This window comes from Ambystoma mexicanum, chromosome 3q (assembly GCF_040938575.1).
Source record: "Ambystoma mexicanum isolate Mex_15411 chromosome 3q, UKY_AmexF1_1, whole genome shotgun sequence".
Lineage (NCBI taxonomy): Eukaryota > Metazoa > Chordata > Amphibia > Caudata > Ambystomatidae > Ambystoma > Ambystoma mexicanum.
The window spans coordinates 268226377-268239443 of record NC_090926.1 but is presented as its reverse complement, the minus strand read 5'-3'; the positions used below and the strand labels follow the sequence as shown (position 1 = coordinate 268239443).

At 45.7% G+C, this 13067-nt stretch overlaps 1 protein-coding gene across 1 annotated transcript in view; it reads right to left on the bottom strand.

Moving 5' to 3' along the window:
* LOC138582434 (inactive dipeptidyl peptidase 10-like) overlaps positions 1-13067 on the bottom strand; it is a 755097-nt gene that overhangs the window by 157584 nt on the left and 584446 nt on the right. The window contains exon 7 of the mRNA XM_069653734.1: positions 5503-5584. Coding sequence (XP_069509835.1) covers positions 5503-5584 — 82 coding nt within the window. The remainder of the gene's footprint in view (positions 1-5502; positions 5585-13067) is intronic.

Here is a 13067-nt window from a genome sequence, read left to right as displayed (position 1 = left end):
GTGGCATTGCCGACATGATGTGTGTCTGTCTGTCTACTTGGGTCACCACTGCCGCCATTAGGATACTCCGTGCTCGGCACGTTTTTGGCATTCATTCTTTGGTACAGTCTGTTTGGGGCACTGTGTACCTCAGTTGTGGTGGCCTTCCTGGGATGCGGTGTGTTGTAAAAGGTGTATATAATGCACTCTTTAGCAATGGTTGTTTGCTTGAGACGCTGTGTATTTGGGCTCTGGTGGCATTGCTGGGACGCGCAGAGGTATATGTATGACTCTATAGTACCTTCTAGAAGGGGCCCAGTCTTTCATCAGTGGGGGGCATTGCTGGGATGCGGAATGCGGGGAAGGCGTGTATAACACTCTCTAGTGGTATCTGCTTAAACACTGTGTGCCTGGGCATTGGTGGCACCTCGATGGTGTTGCCTGCTAAAATGGTGTGCACAGCACTCATTATCACTGCCTGTCTGGGAGTTGGGGCACCGTGTGCCTGGGCTGAAGTGTCACCATTGCAATACTACATGGTGGGCAGGTGTGTGTCACCCTTTAATACTGACCGTTTGGCGAATTAGGCACCTCGTTAGTAGAGGCAATGCTGGGGTGCTGTATATCGAGTAGGGGTACATAATGTCTCTCTATATCATTAGTGTGCTAAATACATCTCAGGCTGCTAAAATTGCAAGTTCTGGGGAGAATAGCAGTATGTGCTAGGCAAGGAATCACTCATGGGTGTGGCCAGCCCCAATGAGGATTAACATCCGTGGCATCTGTGTTTTGTGCCCTTGTAGGGCCAGTAGCGCGTCCAGACTCTTTTCACTGGGGTGGCCCAAGTGGGGGACTTACTTATGTAGGGGTGGCATGACATACAAGCGCATACACAGATAATGATCATAGTTTAGGATAATGGGGTGGCCCCTGGGGTGGTTAATCAGATCCAGGGGTAGCACGTGCCACCCCAGGCCTCTCCCTGAACACGCTTCAGTGTAGGTCAAACAAACTGGTGCGTACTGGTTAGGCAATGTTATATATCACTTGTTGTGTATTCGCTGCAGGATCAAAAACGACCGCAGAAAAAATTCTAATATCAACAACATATCTGCTCATACAAAAGGGAAATACAAAAAGCAAAAAGGAAATACTACGCCAACCAAATCTTCAAAGCACCAAACACCCAAAAAGAACTCTTTAAAATCATAAATGAAATAAAAAAAATCCACCTAGCTGCAACAACATGCCAATACCATTGAAGAAACTATGCAATGACCTAGCAGACCACTTCAAAAACAAAATCATTCCCATCCAACATACCACACAAAACAGACCAAGCAAACCCACCTAGCCCTAGGAGGAACGGGCAAACAAACTCCGAAGCTTCCCCGAAACATCAGTGGAGACTTTTGTCAAACTGGTAAATCTGTTGGCGCCCTCCATGACCACCAATCTGGCATCAGAGCTGCCACAGTACAGAAACTGCTCTCCTGAACATCTGTGAAAACCTGTTCTCCAACCTCAATTCTAACATTCCCTCTGTCCTCATCCTACTTGACCTGTCCTCTGCATTCGACACGGTCAACCATACCACCCTGCTCAATCATCTTTGTGATAACCTCGGTCTCACTGATCAGGCTCTGGCCTGGCTGACCTCTTTTCTCTCTGATCGTCCCTCCCAGGTACAACTTGGGTCCTTCCTATCTTCTATCTCCTTCTCCACATGTGGTGTCCCCAAGGGGTCTATCCTCTCGCCCTGGCTTTTCAACCAATACCTGGAAACTCTTGCTTACTGCATCTCAATGTTCTGCTCAACTTTCCAGTGCTATGCTGACGACACCCAACTCATTTTCAGGCTCATTTTGGGCTGGACTATACCATTGCAGTCTCTGTGTTCACATTTCTGACCAGCCTCCTCCTCTCCTTCCCTCATCTCTGATTGTCTAATCGCCATTCAAAATTGGTGTGCTGCCAATGATCTATGCCTAAATGCCAACAAGACTGAGATCCTCTTTATTGGTACACCATCTCCATCCCTTCCTCTCACTCTCTGGCCGGCCTCCTTTGGCCCTCCTCCCACCCCCACTTGCGCGACTAAGAACCTTGGGGTTATATTTGACTCTACACTTTCCATCTCCGCACTCATCTCTGATGTCTCCAAAAAATCAAACTTTTTACTTCACCTCCTTAGAGGAACTCTACCTTTCCTTTCCTTCCCTCAAAAGCTCACTGTCTCCCAAGCTCTGGTTCTTTCCAGGCTGGATTACTGTAACAGTCTCTTCCAAAATCTACCTGCCTCCACTCTCCGCCCTCTACAACTAATCCAGAACAGGACTGCGAGACTTGTCCTTGGCCTCAAGCCCTGGAATTGTATCTCTCCAGCCTTGAAATCCCTTCATTGGCTCCCAGTGGATGCAAGGATTACATTTAAAACCCTCTGCATTGTCCACAAGGCTTTCTGGGGCCGGGGTCCAAAATACCTTCAACCATCCCTCCATAAATACCTCCCCTCTCGAGCCCTTCACTCCTCTACTTCTAACTCCCTCAGGGTTAGTCGTTTTGCAAAAAAACGAGCTGGGGGTAGATCCCTGTCTTCGGCTGGTGCCTCCCTTTGGAACAGCCTCCCGGCCACCTTGAAACTTGAGGAAAAACATCTTCGGTTCCGGAAACTTCTCAAGACCTTCCTCTTTACCTCTGCCTTTGCCCCCCTTCTCCCCTGTTGATCTGTTTCTTCTCATGGCATTGTGCACCTGGCCACCCTCTCTTCTTTCGGGCCCAGGTACCTGCTCACCCTGCCACCCTCCTGCACTGCCTCCAGGCCATCTGCACTAGGGTTCTGTATCTGTACCCATACAGTCCCCCTCCCATGTTTCTTCTGCACTTATCAGATATACCTGTCTGACTAACTTTCACCTGCCGCTTGCTGGCTGCACTACCATAGTTTAAAGCCCTTATTTATTATCTATTCTATTTAATATTTATTTATGCTTTCTCTCCTCTGCTTTGCACTTTCCACTCCCCCCCTTCCTTGCACTTTTCCCCCATTTTCCTTTCCCATGCACTTGCAATACCATAGGAATGTCTTCAACCTTTCAATCTCAACAGGGAAAGAGCCACAATCCTTCAAATCAGCATACATCAGGCTGCTACTCAAAGATACAGCAGGAAATGTAGAGGACCTCTCCAATTACAGACTCATCTCCAACATCCCATATCCACCTAAGCTGCTCGAAACGTACATGTACAGAATAACCCAATAATTTGTAGAAGAGCACCATTTACCAGACAAGCCACAAGAAGGTTTCAGACCAATGAGAGGAATGGAATCAGCACTCCTTTCAATACAGGACGACCTAAAAGCAAACGCAGACTCAGACAACAGTACTGCTTTGATACTTCTAGGCCTCCCTGCGGCATTCGACACAGTTAACCACAACATCCTCATCATGAGATTGGAAGAACTTGGAATCACCGACCGCTCCCTACTTTGGATTAAAACCTTCTTAACTAACAGAACAGAGACCATATGGATGAAACCTTTCAAATACAATCCAAGAGAATCCTCATGCGGAGTACCACAAGGATCATCCTTCTCCCCGTTATTATTCAACGTCTAACTGTCTCAATTAATCAAGATCATCAAAAGAAACGGCCTCACCTGCTACAACTATGCTGATGATACACAAATAGTCTTCAAAATACAAGACTTTTAAGAAGCAAGCACAACATTAGAGAACTGCCTCCATGAAATATACAACTGGATGAACTCGAACCATCTCAAACTCAACCCAGGCAAAACAGAAATATTGACATCACAAAAAACAACCAACTACATCCCTTGGCCAAGGTAACTCGGTCCAACCCCAGCCCTATGCTCGACTGGAAAAAACCTTGGAGTCTTGATGGATAACAAACTTACTCTAGAGCCACAAGAAAACGCTCTAATCAAGAAATGCTTCTTTCTCCTGCAAGCGGTAAAAAGGATCCTACCATTCCTCTTGTTCGCCAACAAAACATTTATCGTCAATGCTCTCGTCATGTCCAGAGTAGACTACGGCAATAGCCTGTATCTGGGTTTGCCTGAAAGAAGTTTAAAAAAACTACAATGCATACAAAATGCAGCGGCTAGACTGCTCCTCAAATTACCCTGAAGAAAAACACATGACACCAGCGCTGAAAACACTACATTGGCTACCAATAAAACAATGAATCAAGTTCAAATCAATGTGCATCAGGCGCAGAGCAATCCACAACCAAGGCACAGAGTTCCTGAGAGCCTACATCACCCAACAATGACGCTCAGATCAAGCAGCGACATCCGCTTGGAACCGAAGCCCTACAACAAAAGAACATTTCGGAGGATCTTCTTTCTCTCACCTCGCACCAAAAACTTGGAACGATTTCCCAAAGAACATACTTAACACAAGAAATCACCTACTATTCAGAAAACTCCTCAAATACTGGCTCTTCACTACATAACTAGAAGAACACCTTCAGGGGCATATACACAGCTGAAACGAGGATGAGTGAAGAAACCAATCCCATATCCCCTAAGCTATCATCTATAAACAGAATCTAAGGAAGACAATCAAAGGTATACCAACTTACCAACTGAGAGATAGATATGATAGGACAAAACTATGGATTAAACACAGCTAGATCGGGACGGAAGGTCAAGGACGATTTATCAGTAGCACCCTAGGACACCAAATTACACACTAGCGCCAATAGACCACAGAATGAAATAGACAGCAAGGTAGCAGGTGACTGCTAATTTACAGCACCAATACCAGAGGGGGGACTAGACACGCCCCGTCCCATTACACTAAGTTCAAATACAACACAGCCAGGAACGCGCGACGCCACCGCTCATAACAATTAGACGGACAACTGGATACATAGAACAAGATCTGTAAGGACTAGGATATATAAGCCACTAACCCTAAGCTCAAATCTCTGCATACCTAATTGACCCGAAAATCCACACAACCATCTTCTTGCTCAGCAAACTGCACGTACTTCACAACACTGCAACAACAAAGAAACAACACATAAACCGCACCAACAGCACATAAGTTCTCGCATCGGTCCGATACTCACACCAAAGCTCAGCGCACAGTGAAAACTGAACTGAAGCCGCCAACAGCACACCACTTCTCTCACTTTCCTACTCCCTCTTCACCTGACTAACCTAACCCGCATTCTTGTTTGCAGATCCGCCTGAGCGCCTGGGGACCAATTCCGTTGGTGACGGTGTGCGGTATAAATACCTTTAACATTTAACATTTAACTTGTATGTGCATCCATGAGAAGTGCGGCATCCACAGGTGTCATGCACTTAGGTTGTAGGCAGTTTCCTTTGCTGTGTGGATTCCGTGCGACAATATCAACCAACCACCCTCCCCCACCAACCCCCCCCACTCCACCCCGATTACACACACACACACACTGAACTGAGAGATAGTTTATACTGAGTCAGGAGAAACGTTCACACGCTGAAGTCAAACAATGTCCACTTACCAGCTGGCTCCCCTGCGGGCCCCATGCTGCGTACTGCAATGTTGAGTGGTTCATTTCGGGAGGGTTCAGCTCAGAGATTTCTCTGCAAGAAAGTAAGACGCTCTGACGCCAGGTGGCACTAGGCATTTCTTTTTTTTTAATAACATATTTTATTGTTTTATTTTACTATAGACATTACATCAATTAAGTAAACATATGACCTAACATGATCATTCAAACTGTGTACACTCAAACAAAGGAAGTTGGGATCCTAAGATGTCCTTTCTTTTCTCTGCAATATGTTTATCAGATATCCGTCTACACGTCATACATTTTCCCATGCTTGGCGTGAATTAAAATGGTCACTGCGCCTCTTCCCACCTATTCCAAACCTTGTCCGCTTTCCTCGAGCATCCCCTAGCCATGTACAATCTTTGTTCCATTGCAATACAAATATTCACGTCCGTGACCCATTGTTCATATTGTGGAGTCGTTTTAGAGCCCCACAGTTTTGCAATGTTCCTTTTGATCAATGCTGTGGTCGCTGATAATAACAGTTTCTCGTATCTGGACAGTTCTCCCTCCTCCACCACCCCAAGTAACATCAGTTTTGGGTCTCTGTGTATCGTCTTCCCCAGCACTCATGTGAGTTCGTCACAGTACTGCTCCCAATATTGTTCAATACCACCACAATCCCACAATATGTGAAAAAAGTTTCCCCTTCCTTTTACAACGTAGACAATGTGGGTCCGTAGTTTTCCCCTATCGGTAAAGTGCCACTCTTGGAGAGTATATTCTATGTAGTATTTTGAATTGTATAAGGGCAATAGGCATTTCTTAATGACATCTCCACACACCTGCATCACCCCTCCCCCCGGCCACACCTCCCGCCTTCCCAGTCAGCATCATCACTCCGATTTGTAACCTGGGCAGACTGGGAGGCCGCCAGCAGCCCAGGCAGTATGGAACTCCAGCCCAGTTCAACATGTCTAGTTGGGACTATTAGGGGATTTTCCAAAACGATGGCATCTGGGTACAGCTAGGGATAAATGGCATATGAGAAGGGACACAAAGCTTGAAGGGGTTGTTTGGCTATTTGCCCACCCATGTTCTGCCCATGGTCATGCTAATCCCTATAGCTATTCCCACCCACTTCCCACCCCCCCCCCCCCGCCATCCCAAAGCACCACCTAACGGGAACTCTTTCAGTTCGCTTCAATCAAGATCAAGTCTTACCACCAAGCTTTGCACTCAAAGTGCCTGCCAGTGTTTTTTCTGAATAGTCTTCTGAGAGTTAATCACTTAATTGGAGCTGTAAACCTGCTACTGGCGAAATAAAAATGCCTAAATCAGGTCTGCCTTTTGCCAATCGATTTAGAAGCACTATGTGTGTCCTTCACTGAAGTCCTGTTAAAAACAAGAATTGCCAAAGCCAACAGTTTTGGCTCGCGTATAAGTATTAGGCATTTGCCAGGCACTGCTGTTACCTGCCCAGTTACGCTCACCATTGTGCACCTGCTACCATCAATGGCCAGTTAATATCATAATGCCAGGTCTTGGCAAGTGCCTTTCCTGTGCCTACACATAAGCACAAACTGTTGGTATTGCCAATACTTGTTGAAAATAGCACCCTCCATGCCCCACCTTGAACGCCACTACGCTCGCTGCCACAAAAAATAAGCCCTCTAAACCCTCTACTAACATGGCTGTGCCAGCAGGTAATGAACTTTGCTCTGAACCGGGATATAATGGCAGTGTGCACAGGACATGGTAAGAATAAGCGTAACTGATAAACGTATCTAGTGCATCTTACTGTGCTTCAAAGCATCAGAGTTAATAAACTCTATTACCCACAAAGAAAAAGACTATTTGGCCTTTCCTGGGCTTGAACATGTTATCTACCCGGTGGAAGCAAGGAAGCCTGCCGCAAGTACAGAACGAAGTACTGACCTGAAGCTACACATGAGCTGTGTGAATGTGGCTGACTAGTGGCCAGCCCTATGTTGACGCTGATAGCCAGCAGGACGGTCCTACCGGCTCTTTTAGTTATGATCATGTCTTTTTTGAATTGTTTTGGCTCTGTTGTGGCAGCTCTTGGATTAAGAGAGGAGGGTGTTGTGGAGGCGACCAAACGCATGGAGGTCAACGGAAATCCTCAAGTGACCAGCCCTGTAGCCTGTGATGCTACTGGCCTATGTGCGACCTGTTTCGTGGCTAGTCTGCCCCCGTCAGACCCGGCTGACATCTAATTCCTGCTGTGTAAAAGGTTCTGCGCCAGAATACCCAAGCGCGGGAGTACTCGCTCCCATACGGTGACGGGCCTATTCCATCCCAGTGCGGGTATACTTGCGCGGATGCAGTAACGGGCCTATTCCATCCCAGTGCGGGTATACTTGCGCAGATGCAGTAACGGGCCTATTCCATCCCAGTGCGGGTATACTTGCGCGGATGCAGTAACGGGCCTATTCCATCCCAGTGCGGGCATACTTGCGCAGATGCAGTAACGAAGCCATCAAAACCAGGCTATTTGTCTGAACTGTTAAATCCTCACTCTCACTCTGTACTCTATTGAAACCAACCATGTTCCCAACTGTACTTTGTAACCTAGCACATATGATGTAACCAAGTAACCGCATGTCCTAATCGTAATCCTGCCTACGTGCACTTTTATGTAAAAAGCGCCTCAATGCCTTGGGGCTGTAGTGCGCTCTACAAATGTAAAAAAAATAAATAAACAGGCCTATTCCATCCCAGTGCGGGTATACTTGCACGGATGCAGTAACGGGCCTATTCCATCCCAGTGCGGGTATACTTGTGCTGAGCAGTAAATGGTATGATATGTGTCATTTTATTCAGTGCCAAATCACCATCTTAATAGTATCAGAGCGCCTAGGTTCATCCATGGAGTGGCATACTGTGACCCTGTCAGGGGTATCCAGAACTTAGTCTGTTGGAAGAAAGAAAATGAGTGAAGGGCAGATAAACAGATGGGAAAGGAGGATTGCTCAGGGGCAACACGCTCGACTTGGAGGCAAGATGGCGTGGGGCAACACAGGTTCGATCCCCACATCTGTGCTTAGAAATCTCTGGGTATTAAGTGTGTTATATATATATATATATCTGGGAATATAGATGCTACTCAAACAAAGAGGGCTGGGTGCAGCAGGGATGGCTTGTTCTGGCAGTATGGGTGCATGACAGTCCAGTCAGGTGGACCATGGTTCTGCAAAGGAAAGAGGCGTTTGCCTTATAGTTCTGCGATAATTGGGTACCAGGGCAAATTTGGAGAATTGCAAGTTAGTGCACCGTGTAATTCTACATGCATAAGGGGATCGAGAGTGTGCTCGGGCAATACTGTAAGTTTTGGTGGTTTATTTGCCGGGAGTCTCAATACTTTGTGCCTCCTGTCAAAGTAGATAATGGTGACTGCCAAGAGTCACGCAGAGACGGTGTATAAAGGTAACAGTTGTTAACAGAAGGTAAGGGAATGGAGTGGTCAAGACCTGGCACGTTGAGGTCAATACAGGTTATTATTTATATTAATTTGCATGTCTTGTAGCCCCTTGTGAAGGAGAACTAGCGCTGATGCAGTACAAGTCCTATTGCACCCCAATGCAGTAATACTCACTGCGATGCAGGAAACGTTCTGTTACGCACTTGCGCAGGAGTAACAGCGCTATTGCATTAACAGTTCTAATGCACCTAAGTGCAGTATTCCTGGTTCTGATGCAGTAACAGTTCTATTAAACCCTGGTGCAGGAGCACTCGCTTTGATACAGTAATAAATCCATTAAAGCCCGATGCAGGAATACTTCAGGGCCAGTTCTAGTGCAAGGGTACTTGCTCTGATGCAGTAACTGTTCTATTAAACCCGGTGCAGGAGTACTCGGTCTGATGCAGCAACAGCTCCATTACATGAAAATACAAAAAATACAAAAATAACCTCTCTGTGCAATCTTGAGTTCAGACGCTTACATTTCAATTTAGCAAGTCTTTTTATTCTTATTCAGAATATTAGCTCTAATTCTCATGTCTAGGGAAATTCAACATAAAACACAGAAATACATGTTAAAACCAAAACATAATACATATCACACTTAACACAATATCACAATTAAAACCATCACTACAGTACAAGAACCACAAAGTGAAAAATGCCAATAAAGTGCTCCTATGCCTGTAAACATAGACTAATTTACACTCAACCTTCGGGTGAAACATCAAATCACCCGCAATTCTTCTGGACTACGCACTGCCCTACATGTTTCGCTCCTTACACTTTGATTAAATCATGGAACTTCCTCAGGGGTCACTTGTGTATCCTTACACTTTAAGCAATCCCCTAGCCAGTAATCACAATTTTTAGTCGATTGCTTGAAAGAAACTACTTTTGTTTTTGCATGCTACTACTGCGCCTTACATGACGTCACATTCTTTTACCCTTGATAATGGGTCCTATTTTGCACTGCAGCTTTAAGGGTTTCACACTCTTCACCCTCAGTTGTTTCTACCATCTGAACACAAACAATTCCTAAAGTTGCCTAACAGAATGGGCTGTATTGTTCGGCGAACAATTGACTTTGTTGTTCACCACTTGCTTGTAACGGCTTTAACAAACTCTCACTGTGGACAAAATGATATAACACCAGATCAATATTAGCCTTCTCAACATATACATTACCTAGTATGCATGAAAGGTGCCCTCCATGCACTTAAATCATGCATTCTTAATATCTCCTACTTCGATCTTCTCCATTGGTCAGAGCGTTTTCCCTTATACATGATAGATGCACTGGCTTTTAGCAAGGGCGCTGGGAGTCAAGATTCAAAGTCACGTGCCATGCAGAGACGTGGTGCGTGGTTTTGTGAACACAGTGGCGAAACACAGTGTGTGGGGCGTTCATAGTTGTCCATGGCGTTTCAAGGGCGGGAGTATTTGAATAAGATACGCGAACCGATACGTGATTAACACTCACTATGCAGCGAGCAGAGACTGGCTTTAAACTGAATGCTGTTGTCGCACAAGGAAACAAGTAAGTAGCAAGGGCCAAGAACCTAACGAATAAAGAAAAAGAGGCAAACTAAATGATACAATGAAGTTGAGACGATTGGGTGACCAAGCAGGTTAATGGATTGCACTTGGTTTGTTTCAGGTGCATACAATACCTAAGGGAAAACACTGTGAACAATGGAGATCGAAGTAGGAGATATTAAGAACACATGAAGTAAGTGCATAGAGGGCACCTTTCATTCACAGCATGCAATGTATATGTTGAGGAGGCTAAAATTGGTCTGGTGTTATATCATTTTGTTCACAGTGAGAATGTGTTAAAGCCACTACAAGCAAGTGGGAGAGAAACCAGGACCAGAGTTTATTTGGCAAAGGAACGTCCAGCGGTCCAGGGATGGGACGGGCAAGCCAAACCTAAAATCAAACTAGAGCCCAGTAAGGAGGACCAAGTAATGGTGGTAAATGCAGGAGGAGTGCCAGTGTCGAAAGAAAATTTCCCCAAGTTGTTCGCAGAAGGGCCTGGTACAATCAAGAACTATGTGCACAAGATAATGGTCAAAACCAATGCAGTCCCCGTAAAGCACAAAGTACGTCCAGTGCCAGCGATGGCAAGCAACGTGTTGAAGCTGAAACTGGAAAAGATAGTGAAGCAGGGCACCATTGAAGAAGTGTAGTTGTCTGAGTGGTTGAGTCCAGTAGTGTTAATTAAAAAACAGAATTCAAATGATTTGATGGTATGCATAGATCTTCATAGTCTAAATTTGGATGTTATTACAGACAGCTACTCCCTCCCCAGAATAAACAAACTGACATAAATGATGAAGGAAGCCAAAGTATTTTCCAAGCTGGACATGAGGGACGCCTACCACCAAATATACTTGTACATAGAATCAAGGCCCCTCACAGAGTTCATCACCCCGTTCGGCACACATCAGTTCACAAGGATCCCATTTGGGTTATCATCTGCAGCCTCTGCATTCCAGTGGATGATGGACTCATTGCTACAAGACGTGGGAATTGTATTGTATTTCAAGACGATAGCTTAGCATATGCTGAAGAAGACCGGACACACGACGCAGTACTGAGAAAAGTCCTCACAAAGTTACAAGATGCAGGTGTGAAGTTGAGATATGACAAATGTGTACCGAGAGCCAAGGAAGTGGAATACCTAGGGTACAAGATATCCAGTCAGGGAATCAGTCCCGAGAAGAACTTGTTACAAGCCATTGTAAAAGCCCCTGCACCCGTAAACAAGGAAGAATTAAGAACATTCCAAGGGCTTGCCGAATATTACGCAAAGTTCACCCCCAACTTCTCAGAAGTCACTGAGGTGCTGAGAGAATTGCTCAAGAAAGGAGCTGAGTTTGCATGGTCGCAAGAGTAGAAAATGGCATTTGAATCCATAAAGGGAAGGCTTGTGAGAGCTCCATGCTTGCATCCATTCAATCCTGCATGGGATACAGTCATCACCACCGATGCCACTGCGTTTGGCTTAGGAGCTGTGCTGACCCAAAAGAAAGGAGATACAGAACACATAGTGGCATTTGCATCCAAGGCATTGTCCACTGCAGAGAAAATAACTTGACTGTGGAAAAAGAGATGTTATCCTGTGTGTGCAAGGTAGAATATTTCAGAACATACATATCGGGCACCAAATTCAAGCTAGTCACGGATCAAAAACCACTGATCCATATGCTAATCCCGGGAGGAATGAAAATATCCACACCTTGACTAGCTTGCATTGCAGCGAAATGACATGAGTATACATATGAAATCGAGCATATCGCTGGGTGGAAAAATGCCCAGGCGGACTGTATGTCCAGACTACCAGGGAACAGAGAGAAGGCTATCACATTTCTCGAGGACGAGTGAGTAGTGGCCTCTATCCAGGATTTGAAGAGCAAAGAATTTCTAGAAATGAGTGAGGGTCATTGGAATGAAGAAACCAGCAAAGACCCCACAATGGTGAGGTTCACTGAATGGGTTAGGAGGGGCTGGCCAGAGGAAAGGGCCACCACAAAGGGCATAAGGCCATATTGGAAAGTGGCTGAAGACATTTTCGAGGCAGAAGCGTGTCTTGCGAGAACTCGGGGCTGCAATGTTTCGTGAGTGCACTCTACATACCTCCCTTTGGTGAGCCCAGAACGAGTTTATTCCATTACATAATCATTATGCTTCACCGATCTTCTCCTATCTCTCCTGGGTCGGTTCTCCTTTTCTCCATCGTCTGCTGGCATATTGGTTTCTTGTGGACTTGAGTGAGGCTGCTCAAGATCCATCTAGGACTCTATCAGGGGCACCGTACATGGGTCTGGATCAGGTTCCCCTGCTGTAGCCTGGTCAGGGTCTTCCCGTGTGCATGTCCCTTGTCTTGCTTTTTCTTGTAGCTGATGTCTTTCATTAACAATTACTCAAGGGCAACCAAGTGATACTGCCAGTGGGCATGAGAAAGATCATCCTATGTAGGGCCCTTTCTGGGCAATTGGGAAGCACCATGACACAGTGTTGGGTGCAAGAAGCATATTGGTAGCCTGCCATGGATCAGGACATACACATGATGATCGGTAGATGTCAC